The following is a 14951-nucleotide window of genomic DNA, read 5'->3' as shown; positions in this document are numbered from 1 at the left end:
GAGCAGGGGGGTTGGACTCGATGACATCTGAGGTCCCTTCCAACCTTCGGCATTCTATGATTCTATGTCAATATTTCTTTCTCTTTCCTTTATTCTTTCCCCTATATGCCTATATTCCCTTCAAGGAAGGAGTTTGTGSCTCCTTCCTTGAACATTAGATTCACAGATGAGGAAAAAGCCAATGGACCTCCTTTTCTGGAGGTCTTCAAAACCCACCTGGATGCCACCTTATGCCACATGCTCTAGGTGTCCCTGCTTGAGCAGGAAGGTTGGACTGGATSATCTCTGGAGGTCCCTTCCAACCTTAACCATTCTGTGATTCTGTGAACCTGACACTGCTGCAGAGGTGTTGGCAATGAGCAGTGCAAGCAAGCTTCTCCTTGSGAAAGGAGAACAGAGATTCAGGATTAGTTTCAGTCTCAGAAGGATTTTCCTCCCCCTCTGAAGAACAAAAACAAGCCAAATGCAAATTCCAAAAATATCTGTTTCATGCACATTCCCTGCATTTCCAATATGGTGCTAAGACCATTGCATCTGCTGGTTCATCTTAGAAATACTAAGGATGTCTGAGGCAGTCAGTGTGCTCTGGCTTTTCTCCCGTTTCCAGAGCAGGAGAGCACATCAGTCCCAGACAGGAGTGATCTCCAGAAAGCAGGAGTGCTGCTGCCACCTCTTGGAGCCGGGATGAGCTTGGTGGCAGATGTCCTAGTGAGAAAGGGGCCAGSGACAGAGAAGCACAGTATGGACACCTCTTCATTTAGCTCACACATTTCCCCTGCTGCTGAAGGTCAAAGGTCTGAAAGGGGCAGGAATTATTTGCTCTTATGCAGACTCTCCACCAGCACGGCACGCATACCAATGTGTGGTTTTCAAAGGATATTTTTTCAAGTCAGGATTTAAAACATGCATGTGATGTGGCAGTCTCCATTTTCTTGGATGGGCTATGGAGCACTGCAATGTCCACCATCTTTATAAGCCTTTTATTTAATTTAAAATGCTACACAATTCTTCATCACAGTATATATTGCAAATGCTCTAATAAACAGAGGGGTCAAAACTGGCTTGTCTTGAGGTCACACTGAGCTTCTCATGTGCTTGCTGCAAAACTAACATCATTACTTTTTCTCTCCTCACTCTCTTGGTTCTTAAGTCGTGCTTTATCAGCATAATATATGCATGCCATCTAGGAATGCATTACACAGCAGCTATTACATGTTTATATTTCACCCTGTTAATGTTAGTGGGAGGAAATATGTGTAATGAAATTGTTTTGTTTGAAATATTTGATTGCACCTAGTCATCTTCTCCCTTGATTTTTCCCAGAAACACATATGCAGACTCAAATGCACAGAGCTAAACACACACAACTTTCCGTTTATATTTGTGGAGGAGAAGATACTGAAGTTTATTGTAGCTTTTAGCCCTGTAAAATGTTTGCTCCAGTGTGTGGCTGGCCCCATGCAGACTCTTCCTTCTATACAGAGTCTAAGAGTCCATTACTGCTAGCTGTGGCTCTAAAATGCTCAAAGGTGCCAAGGACAACCTTCATCCTGAAGGTACAGGCACTATTTTAAATAGTTTGGGATCCTGCCACCAAGATCTTCCAAGTCATGGAGTGAAGGTGACGTGATATTCTCTGGAAATGCAGCACTAGCCAATGYGGTAGCTCATAGCAGCCCAGGGCACAGAGAAACCCCAGTCATGTCTCTTCAAATGCTCCTAAAGGCCTAAAGCATGGAGATCCATGGCAGTGTGGAGGTGCTGAAGGAGCCCATCACAGACTTCTTTCCTGGATAATGCCACTTGGCTCGTGGGATGAATCAGTCTTTCGGTGCCATGTGTGATAGAAATGGCCTTGCTGGGTTTCAACTCATGAGTGCCAAAAGCAGRTCAGATGAGAACCAGCCTGGCAGTTTGATGTTGCCTGGAGGCTGCACTTTATGGGCATCAGCTGATGGGATCACACCACAGCCACTTTGATGGGACAGCATGTGCCAGCAGGGAGGGCCACAGGAGGCTCCACCTGCASCATCCAAAACAGCAGCAGCAAAATATGTTTTTAGGGTCACCAGGTAGCTCCTCCAGGAATGTTCAAGCACAGAGCTCATGTTGACCAAGTTGACTGTTTGTGAGCTCTTTGTACATTCTCATTGCTTCAATCCGTGTTGGCATAGAAGGTTATTACAGCAAAACCTCTAATATGTGCCTGGCTGTGCCAGTTCTTCATAAATGCATTTGGAGAGTCAGTTTCTGGACACCAAGGTAGTTTCTAGTCAAATTTATCTAAATGAAGTTTCCTGGTGTCAGCAGACTAGTTCTGTCTCCTAAAGAGAGAGTTAGTCTTTGCAGAAAACTTATGTAAGTGAAACTTTGTATGCATTTTTACCTTTGGACACTGTTTTCTCATTGTTTTCTCAGATATACATGACAGGCATTGGGCTGGGAGTCTGACATGACTCAGGTTAGTGAGACCTGCCTTGGTTTGATTAACAGTAAGGTGTGTCCATTTGAGGTTCAAACACAGTCTTTAGCCAGAGCCCCAGGATGGCCACGAGCCATGCATTGAGCTGCTGAATGTGAAATGAAAGATGTTCATCCTGTGGGATCTCTGTGGTCAGCTTCCAGATGGGGCTGAAGGCAGCACCTGTGACTTACAAGTCCTTGAAGCATCCTAGCAGGAAAAAATCTCTCTACTCTTTCTGGAAGCCGAAGTCCTGTCTTGATCTACAGAGCTCCAGCTTCTAAGCTGCACCAGTGCTAAAGAGCAGGGCAGGTGAGGTACTCTGTTCCAGTTGCTAAGGGAGTGCTCATGTAAAAACCTGCTGGATCAGGTACATTTGATGTCACTGCTTGTCATTAAGCCACTCCACAACTCTTCTAGCAGGCTGGTTGAGAGGCTGGTTGTGGAAGAAATAGGCAAAATGTTTTTCAGAGGGCTTGATCTCCAACGACAATCTGAAAAATATGCTTTAGTAGAGATGAATGGAGAGATGGGGAATTGCACTTGAATAGATTAGTGGAGCTGATAACTGTAGCACAAGAAAAAGGCCCATGGTGCAAATTACATTGTCATTTATGGAGGTCATGAAATGATAGCATATGGATGCTGGTGAGGGAATATAACAACCATTTTATAGCATTTTCTGTACACAACCACTGATTGATGCTCCAGTGACTCACTCATGCGGCACTCTTCCAGATCTGATAATATCTTGGACTCTGAGCAGCTCTCCTATCTACKCAGATTTTTCTTTCCAAACATATTTCATGCACCTTTGTGCATAACATAACACTGCTGCATGTGTAATTGCCTATTGCAGATCTCTATCCACTGTTTTTATCCTTTGCTTACGTTTGCCTTGGCTTATGATCCTATCAGGTGCTCAAAGCTAAGCAGGACTGATCCAGTAGGACTAGTCAGTGCTTGAAGGGAACCTCTGATTAAAACCAAGTGCTACAGCAAAAGGAAGCATTTGGGAAGGGAAGCACTGGCTTTAGGCGGACCACTGGTAGAGTGGGACATTGGATGTGGGAACATGGCCTTTATTACATATGATATTTGACTTGTGGTCCTCTACATCAATGCACCAGCTGACACTGTAGTAAACTTCTCTTACAGGTTGTGGATTGTCAGATGGCAGGGGAAAATCTTGAGTGTCAAGGTTGCTTTAGCCAAAAATAAAGGATAAAATAAATGGATTTTTAATTTATTTTGTTCCTTATGGGTTAGTTAATACAGCCAGAGCAATACAGACAAAATACTTCAAGCTTTTAACTTGGAGTTTAGATGAGAGTCAGCCTTCTGTGAACCTAAAGGTGACTATGATTTATTAACCTCTATGTCTTAATTGATCTTTTAACCTGCTAGTAAGTGTGAATGAAGAGATGCAAATTATGAATATGTTTTGAATATGTTTTTCCCCAGCGTAGACAACCTAAAACAACATATGTATTTGCCACTGCTGGCTCATATCTTATTCTGTGCAGATGCTGAACAGGGAAAGAGTTCTTCCATCAAGTCATTGCCCATGGGCATAAGGAGTATGTAATGGGTTATTTTCACAGTACCTGCGAATGAGCTATAGTTCGCAGAACACGGCGTAATTATATGGCAGGAATAACAGCTAATCAGAATTTATTCAAAGCTTCTGAACAAACACATATGTTTGAGGGTCTATTTGCAATCCAAGCAGATTGTCATGAAGCCAGGCATGTCTCTGTGGCTGCATAAAAGAGATGAACTGTATTTCACAGAACTGCCATTTGTAAGCTTCTCCCTTTTCCTCCTTCATAAGGTGATTTCTGGTAAAGGTTTGAAAGAGGCCTTATGTTTTGGGAGAAATTCACTATCATCCTAAATTCCCAAGCACCACCAGTCTAAGGGAAAGGAATGGGAGCTTGGAGGCGATATGGCAAACCCCATGGGCTATGGTGTGAAGTTGTAGGCAAGAAGCTTCCTTTGCAGAGTTTCTCTTACCCTGGATCCCTTCACACTGGGATGAAGTGGCAAGCAGAAGAAGCAGGGAGCAGACTCTGTTCTGTTAGGACACTTTCCCTGTGAAGCACTGTGCAAACGGCGGACACAATAAAATATGAGGTGAACAAGGCAAAGTCAGTTATTTACTGCCTCAGCCAGAGCACAACTGTTCCCCTTGGCAAGTTTTCAGGTGCCTTTTGCTTCTAGTCTGCTCTTGAATGACGCATGTGATATGGCTTCCTGCACTTCCTATGAGGAAGGAGAAGGGAGACTGCCACAGTGCAATAGATCTCACTCTTCTAAAGCATTTACATTATGTAAAACGCCGTTAAATTCCTGCACTGCTCCAGGCATTGCAGTAAGTGTTCCTGCAAATGGAGGGAGCTGTTTTACCAGCCTAACTTGTTGTACGTGTGCAGAGTGTGTGTGAATGTTTGTGTGTGAAGGACTCTCCCAGCTGCTCTTTGGAGGGCGTCTCCAACCTGCTGGCCTTACTTGGTGGTGAAGTGGAAAGTGATCCCTGGCTCTCCCAGGACAGGGAGCAGTCAGTGCCTGCCTTGCATGGAGGAGGTCCTCCATGGGCAGGGAGGTGGGTGACTTGGGGTTACAGGAGTTGTTGGTGATTCTAGCACTAGGATGAGACAGTTGCTTTGATAAAGACCCCATACCACACTGTTGCAAATGTCTCTTTTGCCTCCTGTCCCCACATTGCTTCTGCACTGGGTGTCATGGTCATCCACTAAGGACTTCCCTGTCCCCACCCATTGGGCAGTGGGGAGTAGTGACCATTATAGATAACAGCAGAGTGAGGAACACATTTCATGTGGACTCATTTAATCTCAGGATTTAATCCAGCCCACAACTCAGCAAATCAAGAACTTGTTGGTAAATCCTGCTGGTTTTCTRTTTCTGAGCACGAAGCAAGTGGCCTCCCATTTCCCTGAACACCGCAGTTAGCCTGGCTGTGCTCTCTCAGCTAAGCTCGATACACAGCTTATGGTCTCCATAGCACAGGTCTCCAGCACATCCAACTCCTTCCAGGGTAAAGCATGGGGATTAGGTGGCAGTATGGAGGACACTGTCAGAGGACAACTTGGCTTCCTTTCCAGGGCAATTTCACACAACTTGTGAGGTTCATCTTTCTTTCCTGGTAGCTAAACAAAAGCTAAAGCAAACAGAAAGCAAGGTGAGTGGTGGTGCCCAGAGCTGGAAATAGCCATGGTGTGCTTTGACTCATGAGCACCCAAAGCTGATCTAGCGAGCCAGGCTGGCAGTTTGCTGGGTCCTGGAGGTCACACCTGATGGACGCCTTGTCCAGCACAAATCCCTGCTAACCCCAGTGGTGAAGAAGAAGGTCCACAGCAACCAGAGCTGTTTTAGCCTGAGGGCTGCATCCAAGGCCAGGTAAGGGAATCCTCCCCTTGAGGGCATTGCTGAGACTGTTTGCAGTCCTGCATCTGCCTCGGAACCCCCCATGACCAGGGATGCAGAGGCACTTAAGCAATGTGGTTGGGGCTGAGCATGGGACAGATTAGGATAGGCCAAGGGAAGGAAATTCAGGTTTAAGAAGACTYTCACCAGGGGTTTCTTGCTAGCTTCAGCTATTTGCTAGGAGTTTATTTGAGGTGAGCAACAGTAGGGCAAAGGGCAGGAGGTACACGTTGCAACAGGGAAATTCTGATTTGATATTAGGAAAGAAAAAATTCTCTGTGAAGTTAGTCAAACAGGAGCCCAGAGAGGTTGTGAAATCTCCATCCTTGGAAGTAGTCAGAACTCAGCTGGCTGCAGTCCTGAATGACCTGCTGTAACGCTAGAGCTGGATCTAACTCTGAAAGCCAGCTTGTTTTTTGAGCAGAGGATAACCCCCTCCAGAAAGAGACATCAAAGAGGCTTTGGCAGAGGAGCTGGGGTATGTGGGGTGTGAAGGCAGTGGGGGTCTATGCTGAGGCTGGCACAAACCTCCTCCCTGCTGTAATGCTTGCTGGTCTCTCTGGGCCCWGAGGAGAAGGTCACGGCCTGGTCCAGCTGCCTGGGCCTCATCCAAGGGGATCTGTGTGTGTCTGCAAAGAATCTGCGGCATCTCTTTCTCACTGTGATAGGGATTTAGAGGTTTATTAGAGGTTTCCTTTGGATACCTTCACCTCCACGCTGGCAGGAGCTCTTTAGATTGTGACGGCCATCTTGGCTGCCTGCTCCCTGTCCTTTCTCAGTCTTTCTTGATCCTCCCTGTCATCCCTGCCAGCTCTTCTGGAGTGCCTGACATGGGAGGCAAGCCATAGGCACCAAATGCCAACCTCTTCTGTGGGTCCTGCCATAGCACTTCCCTTCTAGCTCCTGCTGTCTGAAATGAACCACAGGAGGCCTGGGAGATAGCACCAAACTGATATCTACCCTATAAGGGAGATCTTTCACAGTGCTACAAACCTCCCCACTTCCCTGGCCTTGTCTTTGATCTACTTTCCTTTGAAGAAATGGTCTGAGGTTTAAAATCAGGTGGATAAACTCCAGTTACCCAAGGCAGAGCCTCATGGATGCACCTCTCCTGTGGAGAGAATAAGGAATAAACTCTGCAAAATTCATTGCAGGCATTAGTCACACTGGCCACTAGATGACGTTTTGGCACCCAGGTGATGGGTGTCATATGAACATGTTTGTGTTGGTGAGACCTAGGTTTTGGAAGAAATGCAAGGCTCTTAAACTACAGATGKATTTAGTACTGTCTTCAAAATGCATTTTTTTYYTTTTTTTTTTCAATCTCATCTTCATTTTCTGATATAATATTCTAATTTAATTCTTTCTTAATTCTTAGCTCCTCCAAGAAAAGGGTAATGAAGCTACCGAAGGCTTTATCTTCATGCTAACAATATATAATATATGCTTATTTTATATAGACATACAAGGAAATTTTCAGATCAAGTTCTGGATGCGTCAGACTGAAATTTGAGAGCCCATACAAACAATCAGATGCCTCTGCCGTGGAATCAGCTTTTTACCTTTAATCTCTCTTCCCTAATTTCAGTGTTCTGTTGCTCACGCTCCTCCAGAAGTCTGGCTTCTCTTATCTCTAGGGGGATGAAGCTCTATGAGTCCTGTGGTTTCCCTGAATTTTGCCTTATCTATTGACTGAAAACAGACCAAAGCAGGAGACTCACATCYCCCCAGGGAAGCTTGCACTGCCAGAGCCTGCAGGACCCGGGGAACCCCTCTGCAGCAGTGCTCAGAGGCAGGCGTGAAGATGATCCTGTTGGCCATCCTGAACACATAGGGAGCCACCATACACAGTGGAAGGTTGACTGCAGGGAGGGGAGACACAGCAAGATGGATAAAAGGACAATAAATAAAAAGTGGTGTATTGGCTGAACTTAAAAGTTTGAAATGCAGGCTGAAATCCCAAGGATGCCCCAAATCTCCTGTGATTTTTGCCAAGACCTTAAGTGTCCCTYTGTCTCAGTTTCTCCCTCTCTTTAAATGCCATACATGCATGAATGGGGGAGGCTTTCAACTTTGTTGGGTCAAGAGATCAGATTCTCTAGACCCAAAAGCGATCAAAAAACAGTGAGGGACTTCAAAAATCATCATGCTTTGCCGTGCATAAAATAACACAGTTCTGTCTTTAAAAAAAAAGCCAAGAGGAACAGCAACTGACTGGATGAGAAGCCCATGAGATGAGAGATGCCCTGTGTGTATGTGACCCTGACAAAGAGGACGGGAAACAAGAAGACAAGGACCAAAGAAGAAGGCTGCAGCTCCAGCAAAATGTGCTCTTAAGGTATTCCCCCATGACGGCAAATGATCTGGGCATTTCTGCAGCCAGAAGTAACGCTGTCCCCTCTTTTTTTTCCAAATTTCCTCAACAGTCTCTCTTTTGCTAGTCTGAGGTTCAAAGGGGCCTGTGTGAGTAGACCATATGGGATGGGCTGGGCTGGGCTGGGCTGGGATTGGATGGCGAAAGGATGGGAGCAGAAGCAGAGTGGAAGCAGGAGTGCAGGAAGGTATGGTTGTCCCTCCTTGATGGAGGGTAGACAGGGATAGGGGGCTGTGGGTGAGGCTAGGGAGAACCCACATATCCTGTGCACCTGGTTCTCCACTCTGTCACCCAACAATGATGCCTCTGTTCTGATGGGCACCTGTGGTGCTCACAGAGCCTGTTGTGTACTATGTGGATAAAATCCCCTTGTGATCCCTTCCTACACAGCTCTAAAACCATGCTCTCCTTCTAATGAGCAATAAAAGCCATGTAATTCTCGTCCAGCTGACACCATTGTCTCAGGGATTATCTCTCACCGAGATAGCTCAAGCAATCTGGGGCAGGAAGGCTCTGACCCTCCTCACCATGCATGCCGTGAGTGAAACAGAGGGTTGCAGCCCAGAAGAGACTCCCATCTTTGTGTTACCATCTACGTCTGAAAAACCCTTTGAAGCTCACTTCAGTCTGACAAGGTAAGAGCCAGTCTCATTTTAGAGAGAAGGAACACCTGACAAGAGTGCTTTGAAAATTAGTAGGAATTGTACGAATTGCTGCTCGAATGGAAGGTAGAAGCCATAATATTTTTTTCTGTCATCTCCTACCTGAGATGGGGAAGATTGTGGGTAGAACAGGAACTGTAAAGTGGGTTGTATTGACAGGGGAAATGCTGAAGCTCTCTTTAGCCCTTCCTGATGCTGATGGCATCCATTATTTCATTGGTGTGTCCAGTGCAGAAGTGATGGTCGTTCTGATGGGATGTGTGGATGTTAAACCTTTGGCCAGCTTTAGAACAAGGGGCGATGACATTCGGGATGATCTGACAGCCTTCGAGACTGGTGTCCTAGGAACAGGAAGGTACATAACAGCACACAGAGCAAAGCCATCTGCTTAGAGACAAATATTAGGTGCCTGTGCTACTTGATCAGTGCTTGTCAACTGAAAGTGAGAGGAGAAACACCATGAACATTAATGTGAGACAGTGTGATGCAGATATAGAGGATTTATCAGGTGGGGTTGGTCCTACCAGTTAAGGCCACATCAGAGCTGTTGTAGGAGTCTCTGTAAGGCCTGGCCATGCAGATGATGACCACAGAGGAGAAGGGAGCTAAGGCAGCTGTTAGCYCAGTCCAAGTACTCCCTGGTCAGGAAATGAGACCATGGACATGCAGCTCAGCAGCCTGTTCCTTTTGGGATCAGAGTCTGGCCTTGCTTCCCAAAGGAGCATGGAGATGTCTTGATGCCAGGGCTAATCCTGKGCTTGATTAGCCTGAAGAGGTAGCAAGCTGTCCTCATCCCACAGTGATGAGCTTCTCTGCTGTGCTAATGCTCCTTTCAGGCTGTTTGTGCTCCTTTCAGCCTCTGGTTAACAAAAAGTTAATGTTCTACCAGCAGGACTGAAGCTAATGGAGTGGCAAAGTTACAGCTGTTGATTAGCGCAAATAAGAGATAAATGAACACTTGGGTGAAGAGGAAACGTGTGTGCTGTCAAATTGAAACCGAGCAGTTATTGCTCACAGAAGCGTGACTCCCCTGGGTCTGTAGGAGCTCAGCATTCCCAGTGCTGGTGCGGTGGGACCTAGGGGAACCATTCTCCTAGCACTTTATATAATATATAATATATAGTATATAGTATATAGTATATAGTATATAGTATATAGTATATAGTATATAATATATAATATATAATATATAATATATAATATATACCAACAGCAGCATCCTTAGTGGGCTTCACAGTGCCAAGATTTTCTGCACTGAACGGAGATTTTTATTAGTAGTCCTGACAGCACACTGCAGAGATCTTCATCAGACTTACAGATATGTGAAACCATGCAAGTATGAATGTGAGGTGATGGACAATGAGTAAATCTTCACTCTCCAGCCCTTAGCTGACTCACAGGTGGCTGTTTGCACTCATTCACGATTATTACATCTGGCTGTAGATAGTAAGGGCAGTCCAGCTCACGTGGCACTGGATCCCTGCYTTGTAGCTGGGCACATTGGAGCCAATCCCTCCACACCCGCAATGGAGACATGGCAGGGAAGCTGCCAGCTGCAGGAGTGACTCATAGAACTGGCCTCAGATGCCTATTCTRGATGGGGATGATTCACCTTTTGAGGCTGCCTCTTTCTTTTCCTTCTTTTCCTTCTTTTCCTTCTTTTCCTTCTTTTCCTTCTTTTCCTTCTTTTCCTTCTTTTCCTTCTTTTCCTTCTTTTCCTTCTTTTCCTTCTTTTCCTTCTTTTCCTTCTTTTCCTTCTTTTCCTTCTTTTCCTTCTTTTCCTTCTTTTCCTTCTTTTCCTTCTTTCCTTTCATTACTTTCTTCCCTTTTCTAAGAAATTGCAGGGTGACAGGCTCAGACTTAAACACTTAAACACTCTGGTTTTGCATGCTGTTAGAGCAGGGAAGTGCTCTGTCCTAAAGGATTCAGAGAAATCCTTCGTGGATTGCCTTTCTTGCTTTCATGCACAACATGTCTGGAAGAACACCAAAAATAAAGGTCAGACATTTTAGGCATCCAACACAGGATCTTGCTTAAACAGATTTAAGGAGGAAATTAGTATCTCAGTGCCATCTTGTGGAACGATCCATGTAAGGGGACAGGCAGGGGCAAAAGGTGCATCCAGTGCCAGCCTCAGACGAGATTCATGAGACCATCCTAAATGGCCTGGTGCTGGACACGGGTTGCGTTATACTGAAAGTGCTAAAGCATCTTCCTTGAAGGCTTCAGCTGACCCAACACTTCAGATGTGCCCCATGGCCTGGGATCGATATGCATTCCCGCTTGATGGTCTACAAGAAAATACTGCCCTGGAAGCACATAGGAGTTCTAGGGAATTTGGTGGTGATTTCAGTAATTATGTCTCAAATGCAATGATTAAGCCAAATATTTCCACTGGAACCTGGGATCTCCTTGCTTGAGAAGAGTCCAGGTTCATGGGAGTCCAGCATTGCTGGAAAATGCCTGTCTGCTTCTCAGCCCAAAGTAGAATATAGAGGTACCTACAGCTATGCTCAGAAACATGAGAAAAAACCTTTCAGTGTCAGTGCAGCTGCTTTCTTATTTGTAAGTAAAGTGTAATGTGAAGGAGTCTACTTGAAAGGCCCTTGAGGTCTAGGAAAGAAAAACAAAGTTGTAGGTCCACAATACACACCGCTGCCAGGAGTTCAGCTTTACATCACAGCTGGAAACCACCACGTGCATAAGAAATGTGAGGCTCCATAACTGCTCCGGRCTGGCACTCCCAGGCTCATGTGTGTGGGCTCCACCACGTGTTTGTGTGCTTCATGTCTGCACTGAAGAGAAGTGACCTGGAACGATCTGTTGGTCCCCCTTTCTGTACCATTGGCTTACAARCCAAAAGGAGAAAAAACTTTCTAAGTGGGAAGGTGCTGCAGGAACACCCTTTCCAGCAAAGCAATTATCATCCCTCATGGTTATGCCCTCTTTAATATCCCAGACAGACTAGTCATTACTGCACATTGAGCCAGGCACCTTGATGAGGTCAACAACTGATTTGTTGCTGTAGGAGGGCTTGTCCCAGGATAATAAAACCCTTCCTTGCTTCAGGGGAGTCARTTGTCCACGGAGAAGAGAGGAGAATCAACTTCCCAGGTTCTTCCACACATCTGCACGTCCTGCGGGTGAGAGAAAAGCTCCTGAACTTTTGTAAAGCAGTAGCATAGAGTGAGGCATTGCCAGGGACAGGCTCAACAGAACGCTGTGTCCCAACCCATGCAGCTGCCTGTGACTCTGTTGGAGCTGTGTGTCACTTCCCTTTCAGAAAGATACTTAAAAATTACGGTAGGTTTAGATGAAAGTGAAGAAAACCAGCAGAAYTCCAGRCAGGCCTCATGGGACAAGCTGGTGACAGCTCAGTGGGTTGTGCTTGAAGAAAGAGTAATTGAAAAAGCATTAAAACATTTTTACAGTGGTGGGGTAAGAGCATTATTGCAGTTGGTGGGCAGGAAGATAAGCAGAGGGAATCAGAAGACASAGATTTTATTGCTGAGTGTGGGAGATAAGCAGAGGSCTGTGGTATCCAGGGGAAATGGGAGGTGTCCTTCTCTTATGGGGCCAGGTGTGAAGCTGTGCTTATTCCTTATGCTGATTCCCTGTTCCTGCCATGAGGACGCTCTGGCACTATGCCATGCAAGCACTGGACTCTGCAGACYGCCCAGTTATTAGCCTTTCTCCAGGGATTCCTACTGGAGAGAGGTTCTTGTAGCACCACGTTAGAGGACAGGAGGGAGGGTTCAGTGAGGAGGCTCTGCACCAGTGTGACCAGTGCTGTGGTCACGGGGTGCAGTCAGTGCCTGGTGCAGCCGGAGSCAGAGCAGCAGAGTCCCAGCTGCTCAACTGGGGAAACACATTTGTGCAGAATTGCCTCGGGAGAGCAAACATTCAACCTGTAACAGATCTATAGCCCTTGGCTTCTCCTTGCCTAGGGACAGTGGTGCACACCAGTTGCAGACACAGCATCCTCACTACTGGCCAGGCACGAGCAGGATCAGCCTGCAAAAAACCAACCAGGCAAACAGTCCTAATCCCACCCATTAAAGGAGACCAGCACCCAGCCAGCAGGTTAAAGGCAGAGCAGGGGCAGAATTTGTGTTCACTGCCTGCACCTGTGCAGAATGAGAGGCTGTAGTAACCCAGCAAGGCTGCTCCCAGGCCTCTCCTTTGGGAGGCACACTGCTCCTGGCAGAGMCTGCAAGGCTCCTGGAGCAGCAATGYTGCATCCTCAACATTTAACCAGGGACAGGGGAGAGGGACTTTAAAGCTGTCTGCTGCTTTATTGGCTTGTTCATCGTCAATCAAATGAGTGAAGGTGTCAGAGGGTGAGAGGAGGTTGCCAGGTTTCAAAGGGTAACTTAGCTCAGCACAATGAAGTCTGCTGTCACCACAGGAACTCTTGCAGCGGCACGCTGGAGCCGGAGAGCAGAATGCTGRAGAAAATTGAGAAGATGCTCGCGATTCGGAACCAGACCGTCAGGGAGATGCTGGCAGAAGCTCTGGGGATGTTCATCCTGATGGTAAGGAGGAGATGGGCCCAYGTGTGCATGTCTGTGTGTGTGTATGGAGGGTGGAATGTAAGTGCTTGCAGCAGCAGGTTGTGAGTTCAGGGTTCTTCTGCCACATCTTCGTGGTTGCTCCCCAGCTTGAGGTTGCTGCTTAACTCTCCCCTCTGGTCTCCTGGCAGCCTCAGATCAGGGTGGACAATCTCTTGAAGAAGATCTGCARGAAAAAGGCAATTCAAGTGGTAGGTGGGGCATGGAAAGGAAGTGAAATAGGTTGAAGTGAAGAGGCTGAGGTTTCTCATTTCATCTAGGAAAAAACAAGAAGAGTTTTGAATGAAACCAGACAGCAGYGTCTGGTCAGATAGGGCTTGTGAGAAACCTCCTTCAGCCTCCTTCTCTCCCCTGTAGTGTCATGGGGACAGTGTGGGCTGTCACTGGTGCCTTAGGGTACCTATCCCTTAGGGGATAGGGACAAACCACAAAGGCTTGGGAGAGCCTTTGGAAATTTGCTAGTGTTTCTGAAAAAGTACCAAGGAAGCCCAGACTATCACAACAGTACTACTTTTAGTTTTTAGTGCAGTACAACTGTAATACTTTTAACATTCCTTCTTCTTTTTTTTTTTCCTCCCTTTCTTCTCTCCATTCATTAGCTCTTTGGCTTGTCTTCTGCTTGTCAAGTGACTTTAGGACGAGGAGAATATGGGCAGTATTTCAGCATCAATTTGGGATTTGGCATTGGTGTCACCATGGGGATGCATGCAGCTGGAGGAATCTCTGGTGAGTAGGACACCTGAGCATCTTTGTCCTCTGAAGCCCATGGGTCAGGGACAGCAACACTGGGCTGTGGAGCTGCAGGTGGCTGCCTCCAAACAGAGGCAGTGCCCTCGCCCACAAGAAGCACAGTCCTCCATGCCCAAACAAGAACAGCAGAGCAGGGCCAGGGCCAGCCTTGTGATCCAGTCATCACCAGAAAAGTCCATAGGGGTGAAGCAGGCTTGAGGCCAAGCCAAAGAGTCGAGATGGGAAGGCGACATCGGGATGAACAAGGTGCAAGGCAGGCACAGGATAGCCACAATACGCTTAAAGAGTGAACTTAAGTGCATGTCCTGAGCCAAGACGGAAGGTGCATGGGTAGATGCCCCATTTAAGGCTTTTCATGGTTCTTGCTCACAACTCATTTGTACTCAGAGCTGTCTGACCCAAAGTTACAGAGCTGCACCATATCAGAGTAGATCTTGAACACAACATTAAAATGCATGTGGTGGTGCTAGGAAAAGAGGTACGTAGCAGGATTGCAGAGAARGGTGGTTCCAGGTTGGTTATTAGAGGTAATTAGAGCCTGTGAGGTGCACTCAGGGTCCTCACAAAGTGGAGCAGAAGACACAGCAGGTAATCTGGGCCACTCCTTGCTCATGTGCAGGGACTGGCCAGAGGCAAGTGGGAGAGAAACAACAGCAGAGATTTAGCCATCTTGTGCTGTTGGTCAT

At 46.5% G+C, this 14951-nt stretch overlaps 1 protein-coding gene across 1 annotated transcript in view; it reads left to right on the top strand.

Annotated features, from left to right (window-relative positions):
* Positions 1-8671: 8671 nt before the first annotated feature.
* LOC112947023 overlaps positions 8672-14951 on the top strand; it is a 24611-nt gene continuing 18331 nt past the window's right edge. Inside the window, exons 1-4 of the mRNA XM_026039031.1 lie at positions 8672-8917; positions 13353-13479; positions 14115-14241; positions 14885-14946. Of these exons, the coding sequence (XP_025894816.1) occupies positions 8697-8917; positions 13353-13479; positions 14115-14241; positions 14885-14946 (537 nt within the window). The 5' untranslated portion in view covers positions 8672-8696. The remainder of the gene's footprint in view (positions 8918-13352; positions 13480-14114; positions 14242-14884; positions 14947-14951) is intronic.

This window comes from Nothoprocta perdicaria, unplaced genomic scaffold (genome assembly GCF_003342845.1).
Source record: "Nothoprocta perdicaria isolate Ctin4 unplaced genomic scaffold, notPer1 scaffold_10, whole genome shotgun sequence".
In the NCBI taxonomy this organism is placed as follows: domain Eukaryota; kingdom Metazoa; phylum Chordata; class Aves; order Tinamiformes; family Tinamidae; genus Nothoprocta; species Nothoprocta perdicaria.
The sequence above is the reverse complement of the archived record's forward strand: the minus strand, read 5'-3'. Positions and strand labels throughout refer to the sequence as shown.